At 58.5% G+C, this 17,775-nt stretch overlaps 2 protein-coding genes and 1 long non-coding RNA gene across 6 annotated transcripts; 2 read left to right on the forward strand and 1 right to left on the reverse strand.

Moving 5' to 3' along the window:
* Positions 1 to 2,406: 2,406 nt before the first annotated feature.
* Positions 2,407 to 5,916, reverse strand: LOC139083511 (uncharacterized). 3 transcript variants are annotated; one of them, XR_011540296.1, is made up of 4 exons: positions 5,714 to 5,916; positions 5,463 to 5,563; positions 3,291 to 3,749; positions 2,407 to 3,202 (listed from the first exon to the last, which is right to left on the reverse strand). It is a non-coding gene; the product is annotated as an uncharacterized lncRNA (long non-coding RNA). The 3 variants fall into 3 exon arrangements; XR_011540295.1 differs by having other exon boundaries at positions 5,739 to 5,868; XR_011540294.1 differs by having other exon boundaries at positions 5,694 to 5,812.
* Positions 2,952 to 6,535, forward strand: GPR162 (G protein-coupled receptor 162). 2 transcript variants are annotated; one of them, XM_008513978.2, is made up of 5 exons: positions 2,952 to 3,818; positions 4,535 to 4,724; positions 5,307 to 5,464; positions 5,767 to 5,968; positions 6,116 to 6,535. In XM_008513978.2, the coding sequence occupies exons 1-5, from the start codon at positions 2,952 to 2,954 to the stop codon at positions 6,316 to 6,318; spliced, it is 1,620 nt and encodes a 539-aa protein (XP_008512200.1). In that variant the 3' UTR covers positions 6,319 to 6,535. The 2 variants fall into 2 exon arrangements, with proteins under 2 accessions (XP_008512200.1, XP_008512199.1); XM_008513977.2 differs by having other exon boundaries at positions 5,767 to 6,535.
* Positions 6,536 to 7,197: 662 nt separating this feature from the next.
* Positions 7,198 to 17,658, forward strand: P3H3 (prolyl 3-hydroxylase 3). Its single transcript, XM_008513974.2, has 15 exons — positions 7,198 to 7,912; positions 8,808 to 8,960; positions 9,312 to 9,513; positions 9,592 to 9,723; positions 10,204 to 10,340; positions 10,802 to 10,891; positions 11,975 to 12,027; positions 12,146 to 12,213; positions 12,326 to 12,450; positions 14,934 to 15,035; positions 15,375 to 15,525; positions 15,753 to 15,870; positions 15,948 to 16,023; positions 16,826 to 16,966; positions 17,122 to 17,658. Exons 1-15 carry the CDS (start codon positions 7,415 to 7,417, stop codon positions 17,269 to 17,271), a joined length of 2,196 nt encoding a protein of 731 aa, XP_008512196.1. The 5' UTR covers positions 7,198 to 7,414; the 3' UTR covers positions 17,272 to 17,658.
* Positions 17,659 to 17,775: the final 117 nt, after the last annotated feature.

The raw sequence follows: 17,775 nt of genomic DNA on the forward strand, positions 1-17,775 counted from the left end.
AGGAGACGAAGTTTCCCCAGGGGGGAAAAATTCTCTGGAGGCTGATTACCACCTACCCACCCCAAAGGACCCTCTGTGTGTGTGTGTGTGTGTGTGTGTGTGTGTGTACACGTGCGCGTGAGGCTAAGACACTGTAATCACACGTGCGAGGTAGACAGCCTGAGGGTATGTGAGTATGTGTGCTACACCTGTGTATGTGTGTAGTGCCTGCGAGCTGTGTGTACCCCTAATATAAGTGTGAGTTTGTGTTCCAGGAGGTGGAAATGGGATGCGTGTTTGTGTGTGTGCCTGCATCCTCTTAGACCTGTGTAGCCCCCACCCCCTAAGCAGCCCCAGCTTCATCACAAGGGCCCCTGGCTTCCCATAGCCTCCAGCACATGCCCCTCTGAGCTACACCCCAGGCACAGCCCTCACTAGGATACACACGGTGACACACGGTGACACACTCTTCCTCCTCCTGGAACAGCCAGCTCCTCAGTCCCTGAACAACACCAGCTGCCTCTTAGAGCCTGTGTTCGTGTTGAAAAGCAGAGTGGGGTGGGGGCAGGACACGAACCGTTTCACCAATGAAGCCAGTTCCTCGCCAGCCTCCTCGCCCCCCTCCCTCTCGGTGCCTTCCTTGCCCCTCCCCCTCCAAGTCACCACCACCGTCCAGTTCCCCGCCCTACACTCATCCCCCCCCCCCCCCCCCCCGCAAACCTGTCCTTCAGTCCCCCGCCCCCGGCCCACGGGCAGGGAGTCTCCGGGAGAGAGAGCCTTGGAGAGACCTAGGGGGCAGAGACGGAGTGAGCCTCGGGGCTGAGCCGAGAGCCTGGGACCAAGGGGGAGGAGGGAGGCCCGGAGGGAGGAGGGAGGGAGGAAGAGAGGGAGGGAGGAGGGCGGGCGAGCTGGAGCCGGCAGGCGGCGGGAGCCCGGGCCAGCCGCGTCGGGAGTGCGGTCTCCATGGCAGTGCCAGGCGCAGCCAGAGGTAGGACGACCCCTGCCCTGTCCCCCGTGGTCTCCTCCCCTCTTCCCCCGCAGCTGCCTCATCTCCCCTCTGGCCAGCCCCTCCTCCCCAGCCACCTGCTGTTTCTGCCCTGGAGAACGCGGTGGGTGGCAGGAGGGAGGAGCCGCCTGACCTTACCCCTTCACCCTAAAGGGTGAGGGACCCCTGTCCACCATGGAGTCCCCTAGATCCCCCTCCCACCTTCCTCTGATCTTTCTCTGTCCTTCACCTCCTTCTCTGTCCTTCACATCCTCCCTGCCTCCCTCCCTCTCTGACTCCCCATTTCTTTCTTTCTGAGCCCACCCACTGGGCCTGGGTTGGGGTGGGTGGGAAGGGGTCCAAGGCTGTAGGGGAGGGTGGTGGGGCCGGCTTCTGACCAATTCCCTCCACCTCCCTCTGGCTGGCCATTGCCATGGCAACTAGGTGTACTGGGCTCCGGAGGGAAAACAAAGGTGGGGGTGGACTAGGACCTCTTGGGGAGGGCAGGGGTCTGAGGTCCTAGCACAGGAGATAGGCCTTCCCACTGCTGTGCCCCCCTTTTACCCCCGTTTATACCAAAGCCTTTATGCCCATCTTCTCAGCCTGACTCTGTTCAGGGCTTCACTGATTTCTCTTAGCCCCCTCCCCAGGGCTCACTGAAGCTTAGCGTCAGGAAATTCAGGACTATCCTTCCTCCCATCAGGGGGAAACTGAGGCTGGGGCAGGGGAGGGAAGAATTGAGGTCTGCCAGTGGGAGTCAGCACCTTACTGAATGCTGGGCTTTTCTTCTTGGCCTCCCTATTCCTGGCTCCCTACCTGTGTCCGAACCCTCCTCCCTCCAGAGCCTCCTGTGGGGTCTCCACACTTTCCTGCTATTTTCAGATACTATCACTTTGCCCCTCTTCCTTTTTCTTCTGCTCAAACTCTCCTCCTTCCCCTAGTTCCCCCTCTTTCCATTTCTGGATGCTTCTGATGTCAGCGGCTTCCCCGCCTTCGGGTTCCCTAGCCCCCCCTCGGTCCCAGCCTCCTTCTCCCATCTTCCCAGATCCTGGTGAGCTGGAGGGCAATCACGCAGGCTTGGGGAAATGGGGCTGAGCCCGAAGACCACTGGGCCCAGAGCCTGGAAGGTTGGGGAGGGGCTGTGATACCATAGCCCAGTTGACCATGAACCCTCAAGAAGAAACAAGTCCTGCGTCTGCCATCAGTAGCTCTGAAGAGGATTCAGAGACATGAAGATAGGAGTTGAGTCGTACTGAGCAAGGAATATAAGAAGAAGGAAGCTGGGAGTGCCAGAGAGGGGAAAGGGCCAGAAAAAGGTTGAGTGCCAGGAGGTCAGAAGACCTTTCCTGGAGGTCTGGAAAGCAGGACTCTTATCTGTGTGGTTGAGTGGCCATGTGATTTAAGGCAGGAGAATGTTCCAAAAGATCCCATGACCACTAGTAATCAGTCATATCTTTAGTTTCAAGGTGGGGGGGGGGGGCGCAAGAAACCAGTTGGAGATCAGCCTAGGCCCCACCTCTGCCCTCTCCCTCCCACATCTCATCTCTCCCTTGCAGTTTGTCCAAGTGGCTGAGCCTCACCCCTACACCCCTGGGGGCATCCAGAAGATCCCTGACTGGTCAAGAACCAGAAGAAGAAGAGACCTGCAAGTCCCCATGGGGACTAGAGCTCCCCGGCCAGCCTCCTAGTTGGGAAAGCAGTCAGCTTTCCTCCCCCATCTACTACAGGGAGACTTCAGGAAGGGCCCCGCCCAACATGGAAGCTGAGGACTGCCTCTGCTGACCCTCAGTCTCCTCCCCCGCCCTCCACACCTGACCTTAGCTGGGTCAGTCATGCAATGCTGAGCACCAGAGTAGGCCTAGGGGCGGCCTGCCTCACCACGGGGCAAGGACTGTGGGCATCATGGGGCTGTGTGTGAGTGGGGCTCCTGGGTGAGACCTAGCCCCCACCCCCAGGAGTTCAAGGGGGGTGGGGGGCCGAGGATAGGATGGCTCGGGGCGGGGCGGGGGCAGAGGAGGCCTCCCTGCGCTCCAATGCGCTGTCCTGGCTGGCCTGTGGGCTCCTGGCACTGCTGGCCAATGCCTGGATCATCCTCAGCATCTCGGCCAAGCAGCAGAAGCACAAGCCGCTGGAGTTGCTGCTCTGCTTCCTGGCAGGCACACACATACTCATGGCGGCTGTGCCCCTCACCACCTTCGCTGTGGTGCAGCTGCGGCGCCAGGCTTCCTCCGACTATGACTGGAATGAAAGCATTTGCAAGGTCTTTGTGTCCACCTACTACACACTGGCCCTGGCCACCTGCTTCACAGTCGCCTCCCTCTCTTACCATCGCATGTGGATGGTGCGTTGGCCCGTCAACTACCGCCTCAGCAACGCCAAGAAGCAGGCGCTGCATGCTGTCATGGGCATCTGGATGGTCAGCTTCATCCTCTCCACACTGCCTTCCATTGGCTGGCACAACAATGGCGAGCGCTACTACGCCCGAGGCTGCCAGTTCATAGTCTCCAAGATTGGCCTCGGTTTTGGCGTCTGCTTCAGCCTCTTGCTACTTGGGGGCATCGTCATGGGGCTGGTCTGTGTGGCCATCACCTTCTACCAGACACTGTGGGCCCGGCCCCGGAGGGCTCGGCAGGCTCGGAGAGCGGGGGGTGTAGGCGGGGCCAAGGGTGGTGGGCCAGGGGGTTTGGGCACCCGGCCAGCCTTTGAGGTGCCAGCCATTGTGGTGGAGGATGCCCGAGGGAAGCGGCGGTCCTCGCTGGATGGCTCCGAGTCGGCCAAGACATCCCTGCAGGTCACCAACTTGGTCAGCGCCATCGTCTTTCTCTATGACTCACTCACGGGGGTGCCCATCTTGGTGAGATCGGGGTCCCTCCATCTCCTCTCCCCAATATCCAGGCCCTAGCATGATCATCTGACCTCCAACTCCATCAGTCATACAGTAGCTCCATTATCCATCTTCCTCTCTTCTACCCATCCCCACTCCATTTGTGAGCCCCCATTTCCATCATCCATATTCTAGTTCCCCTTATCCTCAGCTCCGTTGTTTTCCAGTTCCCACTACTCAACTCCATCATCCATCCTTCAGTTCCACTACCTATCCTCCAGCTCCATCATCTATCCTGCGGCTCCACTATTCCGCCTCCAGACCTATCATCCAGCTACTGAGCTCCACTCTCCATTCCCCAACTCCCTCTAGATACCACAGGCTCTCTGAGCACTCTTGTGAGCACCCCACAGAGCTCACCCTGCCACCCCAGCTTTTTGCCTCCCCATCTAATCCTTATTCGTGAATTTCTGTTCTAGAAGTTTACTGTACCACCTGTGCTCCTCTCCCTCCGAACCCCAAGGCTTTGTCTCCAGTACTCTCCCCTGACCTTCCTCTGAGTCAGTCCCTTCCCCTGTTCATCCCGTCTCCATCTCCAGTTTTGCCTCTGTCATGATCCTGTGTGATCCCGGCCATAGCTTCCTGACTTCTTGCCCACCAGCTGCACTAGGGTATCAGATCTGGGGTCAGGTGGGCCCCCTCAGCCCTGGGCCCTGACTCGGCACCATTCCCCATCCTCCCGCCAGGTGGTGAGCTTCTTCTCCCTTAAGTCGGACTCGGCTCCCCCGTGGATGGTGCTGGCTGTGCTGTGGTGCTCCATGGCACAGACGCTGCTGCTGCCCTCCTTCATCTGGTCCTGCGAGCGCTACCGCGCTGACGTGCGCACGGTGTGGGAGCAGTGCGTGGCTATCATGTCGGAGGAGGATGGCGACGACGGTCAGAGGAGGGACTGGGCTTTCGCTTTCCTGGGCCTCAGGCTCCCTTTCCTCCCAGCCCTCCTCTGTGCGGGACGGGCTGCCCTGGAGTGCCCCCTGCTGGACAGAACCTGCGCCGCCCCTGGCTGACTGCAGGCTCCCCTTTCTCTAATCGAGCACCCTGATACACACCCACTGCTTCTTTCTGCACCGAGGGCTCCCTCCACGGGGCATCGGTTCCCCTCTGGAAGCCCACACTACCCAGCTCTGCCTCCGTGGGGCAGAGTGCCTGAGAAACAGTCCAGAGTCCTAACACAACCATAAAGAAGGTTGTGGAACTAAGGGGAGGCTAAGCTTCCTGAGAGTCCCCCAAATACTGGGTCAGCTCTTGGGGGGAAGTAACTGTTTCGATAAATATGTTTATATGTGTCAAGCACTAGGGATTCAGCAGTGAACACAACAGACGCTAGCCACTCTCGCTTTCCCTTTGGAGTTGACAGACTAGTGGGAACAGGGTTCTCTGGGGGGCAGGAGCTTTTTAAAGGGGGCGAGGAGGGGGTGGGTATTCCCTGTCTGTAACCACTCTGCCCCTTCTCTCTCCTAGATGGGGGCTGTGATGACTATGCAGATGGCCGGGTGTGCAAAGTTCGCTTTGATGCTAATGGGGCCACAGGACCAGGGGGCAGGGACCCCACCCAGGTGAAGCTGCTGCCTGGAAGGCACATGCTCTTTCCCCCTCTGGAGAGGGTCCACTACTTACAGGTACGGGTCCAGGGAATGCACCTCCTCTTCTGGGTATCCCCTCACTACTTTTCTCCAGTTTCTGTTCTCCATCCCGATGCCCCATTCCGGAGCCCTGGCCTTCAGGGCATAGAAGGGCAGGTGAAAGGCATGGCAAGAGGAGGTCCCTTTCAGACCTCTCAGAACCACAGTTGCCCATCAGAGGATGTTTTGGAAAACATTAAGGGGGTGGAGCCGTCTTGCAGAGTACCCGCTTTTGTTCCTGCCTGCCTTCATCCCTTTGTCCCTGTAGCACCTCTGGGTCTACTTATTCCTCTCCCCAGGTCCCTCTGTCCCGCCGCCTGTCCCACGATGAGACCAACATCTTCACTACTCCTCGGGCACCAGGCTCCTTCCTGCACAAGTGGTCGTCCTCTGATGACATCCGGGTCCTCCCAGCCCAGAGCCGGGCCCTGGGGGGCCCTCCTGAGTACCTGGGAGGAAGACAAAGGTTGGAGGATGAGGAGGACGAAGAGGAGGCTGAAGGTGGGGGGCTGGCAAGCCTTCGCCAATTCCTGGAGGGTGGGGTTCTGGGGTCAGGTGGGGGACCCCCACGGGGTCCTGGCTTCTTCCGGGAGGAGATCACCACCTTCATCGATGAGACACCTCTGCCTTCTCCAACTGCCTCGCCAGGGCCCTCTCCTCGCCGGCTCAGGCCACTGGGCCTCTCACCCCGCCGACTCTCCCTTGGATCCCCTGATAGCAGAGCCCTGGGACTTCCACTGGGGCTGAGTTCAGGGAGACGCTGCTCCCTGACAGGAGGTGAGGGTAATGCAAGAGCTTGGGGAGGGTCCTGGGGCCCAGGTAACCCTATCTTTCCCCAGCTGACCCTGTGAGCCCAGGTGGGCCTGCTGGACTCAGATGAAGGGGCCTGGGTGAGTAATGCCTTGTTCTGGCCCTGAGCCTAGGGCAGCTGCCTCCAGACTCCAGGGAGATGGGCGCTGGACCTTGGGCCCTGGAGGCCCTGCTGTCTCCCATCAAGTGACCAGATGCCCTACTCACCTTCCATCATCCCTAGCAAATGTATTAAAGTCTGAAGTGTTACTATGGAAACCTCTGTGTCCAGTGTACTAGGGTGGCAAAGGGTGTGGTCAGAGGCTTGGGGATGGAGTGGCTCACAGAGGATGAAATAAAGCAGGGGCAGTAGACAGAAGCACAGAAATCACACAGAGAAAGACATGCAGACATACACAGAGACAGGCTTACAAGAGCATCTCGTGCTGCGGGGGGAGGGGAGACACTTGAGTTTTCTCCTTTGGGGTGTGAAGGATCTTTGTTCAGATTTGCGGAGGTGGTTTTAGAGTGTGACTCTGTGCCCCGTGCCCCAACTCTCCTCCCTGCCTAAACCCATCTAGGGGCCTACTTTCCAGGCAGGAAAGGGTTTGGGCCTGACATGGTGTGCCAGGCCTGGAGTTTACCTTCCTCCGTGCTGCATTCTAAAGCTCTTTTTCCAAAAGTGTGTGTGGGTGATTGAGTGTGAGAGGAATTCACACTCCCTTTCCTGGACCCAAGAGTGGAGGAGAACACAGCCACAGTCGTACTCCCCAGCGTGGGCCTCAGGGCTGGAGTCAAGGGTTCTAAGAGGCTCCTTAGGCTGTCTTCCAAAGCACAGGCGGCTCCCGTTCGGCCCTTCGCCCTCCTCGATCGCTCCACGGTCTGTTTCTCATCCCACACTACCCACTTGTCTTAAACCCCCGCTCTCTCCACTTCCTGCCAGGCTTCCTCTGACTTCTGCCGCTCTCATGTTGGCCTCTGCCAGTATTGGGTCTCTGCCCCATCTGCCCTCTTTGGCCCCGCTCATTCCTGCTCTCTTCCTCTCCTCCCTCCTCTCCATCTCTCCTTCCTTTCCCCTCCCTCTCCCTCCTCCCTTTCCTCTCTCTCCCCCTCTGATCCCGCATTTCCCTTCGGCAGCCGGCCGGCGGCTCTCGCACCATGCTCCGGCTCCTCCGGTTGCTGCTGCTACTGCTGCTGCTGCCACCCCCTGGATCCCCCGAGCCCCCCGGCCTGACCTCGCTGTCCCCGGGGGCGCCCCCCCAGGCCCCGGACTTGCTCTACGCCGACGGGCTGCGCGCCTACGCGGCCGGGGCTTGGGCGCCGGCCGTGGCTCTGCTGCGGGAGGCACTGCGGAGCCAGGCGGCGCTGGGCCGCGCGCGCCGGGACTGCGGGGCGCGCTGTGCTGCCGAGCCGGGGGCCGCGCTCCCCGTCGTGCTCCTTGACGCCCCGGGGCCAGACTCTGGGCCCGGACCGGCGCAGGGGGCCTGGGAGCGGCTGCTCCTCCGGGCCGCGCTCCGCCGCGCCGAGTGCCTGACCCAGTGCGGGGCGCAGAGGTTGGGCCCCGGGGGCGCGGCGCGGCTCCGCGTGGGCAGCGCCATCCGGGACGCCTTCCGCCGCCGCGAGCCCTACAACTACCTGCAGAGGGCCTACTACCAGGTGCGGGAGCGGCGCCGGCAGTTTCTTGGGTCATGCCCGACCCATGTTGCACCCTACTTCGAGCTCACCAGGAGAGGGCGGAATGCTAGCGCCCAGGACCCGGGGTGGGGCTGTGGGAGGCGGTCAGCGGACCTCTCCTTCGGGTAGGTCCCGTAAAAACACGTCAAGTACCCACTGAGGTCGCAGAGGGACAGCCTAAGGGAGGGGGGAGCAAAGTTGGAATTGGGGGCAAGGTGGAAGTAGATTGATGATGGAGGGAAGAGCCCTGAAATTTTTGCGGGTCTGAGACCGACGTGGGGGTGAGCGCCGCCTCTACTTAGGAATGAAGCGGAGCGGCTGGGGGCAAAACCCGCCGGAGAGGAGGTATGGGAGTGAGGGGTGAGTGCGAGCCTTTACTTGGGGCAGGAGGGAGCTTTGGGAAAGTAAGAGGAGAGAGGCAAGGCTGAGGGCCCGCGTGGCCGGGTGTCTGGGGGCGGGGGCAGGGGACACGGCACAGCTATTAGTACCGTAGCTGCTTGCCTACGTGGCTGGGGAGGGGGGGGGCGCTGGTCACACACACCTCAGCTCAGGGTCCTAGAGACCTGCGGGTTTTCCTGGCGCTCAGGTCCCCCCACTTCCCCACTTCAGTTAGCCATCATTTTCATCTTGTCTCCAATCTGAGGGCCCTCTGCCCATATGCAGCCACTCCAAAGTGTTCACAGCCCCCTTTCTTAGCTACCAGACTCCCTAGAGGCCCAACTTACTGGTTTCTAGGGGGTCTGGAGGTTGGAAGATGGGCAGTTCTGACAAGTTTTCCAGAAGGCTCAGGGGCAGTCCCAGGTGTGTGTCTGCAGTGGGAAGGCTGGTCTCACACACCTCAGGGCACTGACTCCCTCCTCCTTCCCTGGCATCTCAGCTGAAGAAGTTGGACCTGGCAGCGGCCGCAGCACATACCTTCTTTGTAGCAAACCCCACACACCTGCAGATGCGGGAGGACATGGCTAAGTACAGACGCATGTCCGGGGTTCGGCCCCAGAGCTTCCGGGACCTGGAGACGCCCCCGCACTGGGTGAGACCCTCAGCACAAGCCCTGTCCCACTTTGACTGGCTGGATATACAGGCCTCACTGGACTGTGGCCCTGTGCAGCTTAGGCCTCAGGAGATCTGGGTACTGTCTTCAGTGACCCTAAATGGGGAGTCCCCCTCTGGGACTTGGTTTCCTTCCTGAGGATCACTATAAAGTCCCATGTTCTAACATTCTGATTCTGAGGCCCACCCCTGTCTTCCCCAAGATGAAGTGGGATGTGACATCCATGCCCCAAATGAGACCAACACCCCTCCCCTTCATTCTACCTCCCAGTCTTGTTTGGCACCCCCTCCCCCAGGATCTCAGGTACCTGACCACTTCCTTCCCCAACAGGCAGCCTATGACACTGGCCTGGAGCTTCTGGGGCGCCAGGAGGCAGGACTGGCACTGCCCAAGCTCGAGGAGGCCCTGCAGGAGAGCCTGGCCCAGATGGAGAGCTGCCGGGCTGGCTGTGAGGGGCCTGAGGAGCAGCAGAGGCAGGAAGAGGAGGAAGAAGGGGCTGGGAGCCAGGGGGGCCTCTATGAGGCCATTGCAGGTAGGCAGGTGGGAGTGCGGGGCTCTCGGTGCGGAGGGGGAACATGCACAAGCTCAATGGCTCATGTGTCCTCCACAGGGCACTGGATTCAGGTCCTGCAGTGCCGGCAGCGCTGTGTGGGGGACACAGCCACACGTCCTGGTCGCAGCTTCCCTGTGCCCGACTTCCTTCCCAGCCAGCTGAGGCGGCTGCACGAGGCATATGCTCAAGGTCAGATTGGGAAGGGGGAACCCTGGGGGTGACTGGGGCTGCAGACAGGGAAGGTGAAGGTTTGTCTCCTGTGGTATCCTGAGCCCCATCTCTCCACCCCTCCCATATGTCTCTGGATCTCTAGTTGGTCAGGGCTCCATGGGGACCATCACTTCGGGAGGACTCTAGTTTGCTGTCCTTTGGCACCGTTGTGGAAGGCTCAGGAGACGGGTCCTAGGGCTCCTTCTGCCCCGCTGCTTCTCACCTTCCTTTATTCTCACCTCTCTTCTTCCCCTTTGAACTCTGCCCATACAGCTCAGGGATGTTTCGTAAGCTATGAGAGAGGCCGTGGTGGAGGAGCGTGTCTGTCCGGTGGGATGGGGGCTTTGGAGTTGGCCGGCCCTGGGAGACCACCTTCTCCGGTTCTGCCTCTGCCCCTGCCCAGAGACTGCCGCCATTCTTGGTCTCTGTGCCCACCCCACCCTATCACTCTGTCTCCAGTGGGGAATCTGTCCCAGGCTGTGGAAAATGTCCTGAGTGTCCTGCTCTTCTACCCGGAGGATGAGGCTGCCAAGAAGGCTCTGAACCAGTACCAGGCCCAGCTGGGAGAGCCGAGACCAGGCCTTCGGCCAAGAGAGGTGACCGCCTCCCCCACACTGACCCTGTGGTAGCCCTGAGTCAAACAAATATACCTGAGAAGTGACCCAGCCCTGGCCCCCAATTCTGGTCACCAGAGGCAACCCCAAGTCCAGCATCTGATGTGTCTCCACTTGAGACTCGACTTCTGAGTCCAAGTGCCAGCCCATCCCTCTCCCTTGAACCTCAGCCCTGCCTGCCCCGACCTTGTGCACACACACACACACACTCTCTCTCTCTCTCTCTCCCCTCCCCCAGTTTGAGCCCAGTCGCCCTGAAGCTGCTTGAGGGAGGGAAGCTGTTTGAGGGAGGGAAGCTGAATGGAGAGGCACGGTGCCGGTTTAAGGAACAGTGAGGCTGTCCCAGAACCTAGGGCCGCCCTGCTCCCTCCCGCCTTGACTTCCCTGCCCCACTTAACTTCCTTCTGTCTTGTCCCTTCTCCCTGCTGTCCACCCCATCTCAGAACATCCAGCGCTTCATCCTTCGATCCCTGGGGGAGAAGAAACAGCTCTACTATGCCATGGAGCACCTGGGCGCCAGCTTCGAGGACCCTGTGAGTGACTCCACTTCTCTCCACACCACCCCGCAGTGCTCCCCTGGGAGGGAGATAACAGCAGTGCCCTATATTTATGTGACACTTCAGTTTGCAACAGGGTTTCCCTTTTTCTACCACCCCATGAGGCTGGGAGAGGAGTCTGTTGTCCCAGTTCTGCAGGGACGGGGCAGTGCCTGTCGTTAAGGGTGCTGTGGGGTCCTGCAGGCCTAAGTGTTGGTCTCTCTTCTGCCACAAACAAGCTCTGGACCTCCACGTGCCTCAGCCTCAATTTCCTTACCTGTAAAATGGAAACAATCACACCCATCTCAGAGGGCTGTTGAAGCTGTATCATTTGCTACAAAGCACAGAAAGCTCTGTTGCCGCTGCTTTTTTCCTTTTCTCTTTGTTGTAGTTATGAGAGGAACTAAAGGGCAGAGGTTATTCATGGAGCAGGCTTTCCGACCTTCTGGGCACTGCTGACATTTGGGACCTGAGAGTTCTCTGCTGGGGAGAAGAGGGAGCTGTCCTAGGCTTTTTAGGGTGGTGGGCAGCTTCCCCGGTCTCTACCCAGGGGATGTCAGTAGCACACCCTGAGTCACAACCATCACAAATGTATCCAGACATGGCCTGATGTGCCCTGCGGGCAAAATCTCCCTGTTTGAGAACCGTGGACTCTGAAGCTAATTTAAATCCCAGCACTGTCACTTACTAGCTGTGTGATCTTGGGCATGTTACTTTACCTCTCTGTGTCTCAGAATCCTTGAGTGCAAACTGGACACATTCATACTATCTGTTTCATAGACCACTGTGAACTTTAGATGATAAATTCCACTTCTGTGGATAAAGCTCTTAGAATACCCCCTGGCAAATAGCGCTGCGTAAGATGTTTTTGGTTTTGTTGTTGTTGTTATGGTTATTATTATTATTACTATTACAGAGTTTGGCCCAGTGCCCAGGGCTCCTGACCATGAGTCCAGGGCTTTTCCCACCCCCACCTTCCCCTCTGGAAGCAGGAGGACCTTAATGTGGTAGTTCTGAGTCTGACATCAGGGGTTCAGGGCTGGACTAGGTGGGTGATGGCACTTTCCCCGGCTGTCCCAGGACCCCTGGACCCCGGCAGCTTTCATCCCTGAGGCTCTCAGAGAAAAGCTCAGGTAGGAGATGCCCCGTGGTGGGAGGAGCCTGCCTGAGCAGGAAGGTGAGGGAAGGGCTCCTGGGAGGCTGGGTCTGGACTGGCCTGGGCGTCCACTGAGCGTGTCTCTCACCCCTGAGAGAGGATCAAGAGAAGAGGCCTTGGGACCAGGAGCCTCCACAGCAGAAGCCCTTGACTCACTGGAAGGGTAAGTTCCTGGGAGAGCAGGAGTCAGGAGCCTGGAGGGTCTGGGGGCTGCCAGCTACTGCTGGGCCCTTAGGGGACCCTCACCGCCCTCTGCCTGGTCCCTTCCCCTGCAGATGTCCTCCTCCTGGAGGGAGTAACCCTGACCCAGGATGCCAGACAGCTGAACGGGTCGGATCGAGCGGTGTTGGACGGGCTGCTCACCCCGGCTGAGTGCGGGCTGCTGCTGCAGCTGGCCAAGGTGAGAGGACCGGCGAGTGGTGGACGCATCAAGTAGGCAGGGACCCTCAGGCACTGTGCCTGCCCCCTGTCTGTCTGCTCTGAGTCTCCAGCTGGGACTGTGTGTGCTGCTGTCGCCTCACTGCTGCGGACAAATTCCTTTTCCTCTCCACTTAGCTGACATGGGGTAGACATTCTTTACAAAGGAATTTTGGTAGAAATTGACGGGAAGAACAAAACAAAAACCAGAGAGGCATAAGAAAGGGTGAGTATGCAGGTGAGGATTCCTCGGTTAGCCAAGAGTTTTGTAATTGGCTTGGCCGATGGCTCAGTGGGTGGTACACAGGCTTCTTTTCTCCTCCACTGCATCCCCTCCTAGCTTGGGTTGAATGACCCATATTCACCAGGTCGAGTCTGCCATTTTATGAAGCTTCAATCCTCATTCTAGGCTAGTGTTCCTTCACCACACACTCACTGAGTACCTGCTGTGTACTCAAAACTGCTGGGTTCCAGGGAGAGGGAGATGAACACAGACCCGCATTCGGGAGCTCCTTGTATAGAGAAGGAATCAGACACGGGGACACATAACTAGAGCAGGCGGTAAGTTTGATTAAAGAAGGATGGACGCATCCCAGTAGAAGCACTGAAACACAAAGTCATAGAAGGCTTCCCGGAGGGGCAGCCTGAGAGCTGTCTTAAGGATGAGTTAACCAGGCAGAGAAGCGGAGGAGAGTCAGGCTTGAGGGCGAACAAGGGGTATTGTGGGAACTGTGGGAGGGCACAGGAGTTAAGAGCATGGGCCAGCCCAGCGATGATTAGCTGTGTGACCCCGGGCACTGTATTTTAATGCCTCTAAGCCTAGTTTCCTCATCTATAAAATGGGGCTGAATACAGTTTGTTGTAGGGTGGTTATGAGGATTAAATGAGTTAGTACATGGTAAACTTTTAGAAGAACATAGAAAGTGCTCAGTATCAGTGTCGCGAGCATCATCAGGTTGTATGTTACCCAGAGGCGGTGGCACAGGAGAGATGGTGAAGGGCCTTATGTACTCTACCAAGGAGGCTGGACTTTATTTGTAGATGGTGGACAGCTTATTGAACGAGGGATGATGTCCCTTTTCCCACAGAACCTCCAGGTGCAGGGTCTGGGGTCTCCTCCTGTAGAACCGGTAGATGCCTCTAGTGGCAATGTGCAGAATGCGACCAGAGAGGAAAGTGAAGGGGGGACTTCCTGGGGTGATACAAGAGTGCGTTAGGTTCGGTCCTCATTTCAAGGGACTGCAGAGAGCGGACAGAAGATAAATATTTAGAAAACTGAAGATAGAGAAATTGAGGAGTAAATCTATGTGGAAGACGATGAAAGAAAGGAGTCAAGGATAACTCCTAAGTAGTGGCCCTTCTCTCTGTTCCTTGATCATGCTAAACTCATTCTGGTCTCAGGACCTTTGCACTTGCTGTTTCTGCTGCCCGGTACATTTTCCTTTCAGATATTCAAGGGCTCCTTCATATCATTGGGTTTCGATTTAGATGTCACCTTGTCAATTAGCTGACCCCTGACCCCTGCCTGGGCACTCTCAAGGTTGTAACCTTGTTTTAATTTTCTTCATAACACTATCACCATCTGAATTGATCTGGTTGGTTGGCTTATTTATTTATTTCTTTATTATCTCAAAATAGAAACCCCATGAGAGGAGGGACCTCTTCATGTCATATTCACAGTTGTGTCCCCAATGCCTAGAACAGTGCCTGGCACTTAGTGGGTGCTCAGTATACATTTGTTGAGTGAATGGATACAAGAATAGGTTAGACGGCTTGGATGACTAGGTGGTCTCTCAGAGATGAGGTTTATATATGGGGTAACCAGGTAGTGGTACTTGAACTGAATTTCAAAAAGCAGGCAGAAGAATAGGTGTCAGGAAGGGGACGTCCAAATACCGGGAGGTCCCAGGTGATGAGAGTCATGGAGGCAGCTGGGTACTTGGGACTCAGCATCAGGGGTTCTCAGGTTCTCCAAGTGCGGGGAGAGTGGGGAGAGGAGAGAGAGATGCCTCGGCAGATGCTGTCCCCCCGCCTCGAATCAGCCGGAACCTGGGCTGACTGTCGAACTTCCCGCAGGGTCCTCTTTCCAGAGACTCCTCTCTTCTTGCTCCTCAGGGATGAATGATCAAGCCCCTCTGGCACCCCCTCCTCAGGTGTCCTTACCCTCTCAGAGGCCCCTTCCCCACTGTAGGAGGCTCTCTAGAGTTCTGTGCACAGTTCCCCCAGCGAGTGGGATTCCAGGTCTTTGCCAGAGAGTGACAATACAGACATGAAGACAGTCCTTCTCTGGGAAAGGACAGCAGCTCAGGAAGAGGAGCCACCAGGGGACTCTGGGAGCTTCTGGCCTCTTCCAGGGAGTGGGAGGGTTGGAGGGAAGGTCTTGCAGCCCCGTGGGCAGTGAGGTAGATGGGTGATAGCCTGGGGCCGGGGGAGAGTGACTCTATAGTTAACTCCCCCTCTATTTAGGATGCAGCTGAGGCTGGAGCCAGGTCTGGCTATCGAGGCCGCCGTTCCCCTCATACCCCCCATGAACGCTTCGAGGGGCTCACGGTGCTCAAGGCTGCGCAGGTGAGAGGAGGCACCCACGCCCCGGTCTGATGCCCAGAACTGGAGAAGAGGGTATGCAGGAGGCTGGGCACCAGTGCCTGGGCTTCTCCTGTGGAGGGGCTCTCCCAGGACTGCATACTGGAGTCCACCACCCAGGGCTGAGGAAGGGGGTGTTCTGAGACCTTGGGGCCTGGGTTGTTGTCATGGAGCCAATGGAAGGATCGGTTTGGGCTGATGGATGGAGCTGCCTGCTGAGACTCCAAACGCATGCATGGGTGGAGAGCTGTGGAAGTAGGCTGGGGCTGGGCCCACCTTTCCATTGCCTCCCTCCTTTCCCGCCCTTCCTTTCGCTGCCTGCAGCTGGCCCGGGCTGGAGCTGTGGGCAGGCAGGGTGCTAAGCTGCTTCTGGAAGTGAGTGAGCGTGTGCGGACCCTGACGCAGGCCTACTTCTCTCCGGATCGGCCCCTGCATCTTTCCTTCACCCACCTGGTGTGCCGGAGTGCCATAGAAGGTAACTGCCAGGGACCCCAGCTGCTCCTTCCCAACCCTGGGCCTCTGCTGGGCACTGCACACCCTCAGCACCCCCAAATGTGTGGGTTTCAGTCTTCAGAAAGACCCCGACTCCTCTGCCTAGGTGGGGGCCTGGCCTCTCTGCCCAGCTGTGAGCCCTGGAGCTGCAGGGTAGGTGTGGATGGTGGGGGAGCACAGAGGCATTCACCAGGCCCCTTTGCTTCCTAGGAGAGCAAGCGCAGCGCATGGACCTGAGTCACCCGGTGCATGCCGACAACTGCGTCCTGGACCCGGACACCGGAGAGTGCTGGCGGGAGCCCCCAGCCTACACCTATCGAGACTTCAGGTGGGTGGCCCCCCCAGGGGTCAGGCAGGTGCGCCTGGGTTGGGATCTCACTGCGTCCTGTCTTCCTCCCTCCCCAGTGGACTCCTCTACCTCAACGATGACTTCCAGGGTGGGGACCTGTTCTTCACAGAGCCCAACGCCCTCACCGTCAAGGTAAGTGGGCTGTGGGGTGTGACAGGGAGCTCAGCTGTGGGCTCAGGAGTCAAAACAGAAGGTTCCCAGAGGCAAATGCAGGGAAATGGCTGGAGCCGCCTTAACCCTTTCCTTTCCTGGCATCCCCAGCCCTCTCCATCACCTGTCTGGGTTCAGGGGCTCTCCTAGTGGAGGCTGATGACACCTCCTCAGGAGATCTCGGAGTGGCCCCTCCAGACCCTGCCTTCAGTGTTGCCTCATGTCCTAAAGGAAGGTCGGTGAAGCACAGGACCCCGAGTCCCTGTTCCAGTAGAAACTAGGGGCTAGAATTGGGTAGGAGAGCGGCAGTGATTTTGCATCGTCTATTGCTCTTCTTACTCAATTACCTCCTTCTCCACTTACCTCCACCAGCGACCTATAATCCAAACCCTCGCTGGGGTGGAAAAATGTCCCCAAGATGCTCATCCCCAGTACTCAGAGTCTGGTACTGCACTCATACGCTCAGATTGCTTCACACCTGGTTCAAAGGGTTGGGCAGGAAAAGTCAGGGCACCCGGGGGAGGGAACCGACAGGTGGCCCTCGATGGAGGCCCCCTTCTCCCTTTGGCTCCAACTCCGCTAGCCGAAGTCTGGCATTTGTGCTCCCCAAGTTGAAGCCGATTTCTCATTTGCCCCAAGATAGTCCCTGGATTAAGGAGTGGGAAGTGATGGGCAAGAGAGCTGACCTTCCTGGGCCCCCTCTCCTGTCCTGCTCCAGGGCGTCAGGGCCAGGTTCTCTGAGAGTGCCTACCCCTGGAGCCGAACCTGCCCCCTGCCCCACTAGGCTCAGGTGCGTCCTCGCTGCGGACGCCTCGTGGCCTTCAGTTCCGGTGGGGAGAATCCCCATGGTGTATGGGCCGTGACTCGGGGACGGCGCTGTGCCCTAGCACTGTGGCACACGTGGGCGCCTGAGCACAGGGAGCAGGTAAGGAGGAGCAGGAGGAGGAAGGGATGTCTCTCCTGGTGTGGGAAGGGTGGGCCGGCTGACGGATGAGGGGCAGGGGCTGAGATGACCCAGGGAGGGTCCTTGGGGCAGGGTAGATGCAGGGGACTGGGTCAGACTCTCCTCTCACTCCCCAGGAGTGGACAGAAGCCAAAGAGCTGCTGCAGGAGCCAGAGGAGGAGGAAGAAATGCCCAGCAGAGACCCTGCCCCAGAACCCCCCAGCCGTAGGCTCCAGCGGATCCAGGACAAGGCTGGGAAGCCGCCTCGGGTCCGAGAGGAACTGTGAGGGGCTGAGCCAACTCCTTGGGGATGTGGCCACTTGACTTGTGAAGGGCTGCCTTGATGCCAGGACCCATGAGAAGCCCCCATGCAACAGGAGCAGAACAGCAAGCTCTCTCTCCCTGTGCCCCCACCATCTTGGGAGTCACAAGGGCCGTCCAGCCCTGGACTCAGAGGACACTGCACGGGCTAGCCTAGAGGTCACCAGGCCTAGGAAGCCACACCTGGTCCCAGCTGATGGACCTCCAGCCCTATGACAGACAGAGGACACGATGCCTCCCTCGGGACAACTGGCAGGGGGCAGGGCCTGACTGCTTTCAATGAGGAGGATGAGAGGGGAGGATACCCCACTGCCCTCTCCCAGGCTGTCAATAAAGAACGTGAAGATCCCTCAGCCAGGGCCCAAGTCAAGTGTATCACAGTTTCTGTGGTGGCTGGAAGGAGGAGTGGCTATGGCTGGCCTGGGAGGAGACAGGTGTCTTTGGGCCTCCCAAAGGGGGGCCACTCAAGC

This window comes from Equus przewalskii, chromosome 5 (genome assembly GCF_037783145.1).
Source record: "Equus przewalskii isolate Varuska chromosome 5, EquPr2, whole genome shotgun sequence".
In the NCBI taxonomy this organism is placed as follows: Eukaryota; Metazoa; Chordata; class Mammalia; order Perissodactyla; family Equidae; genus Equus; species Equus przewalskii.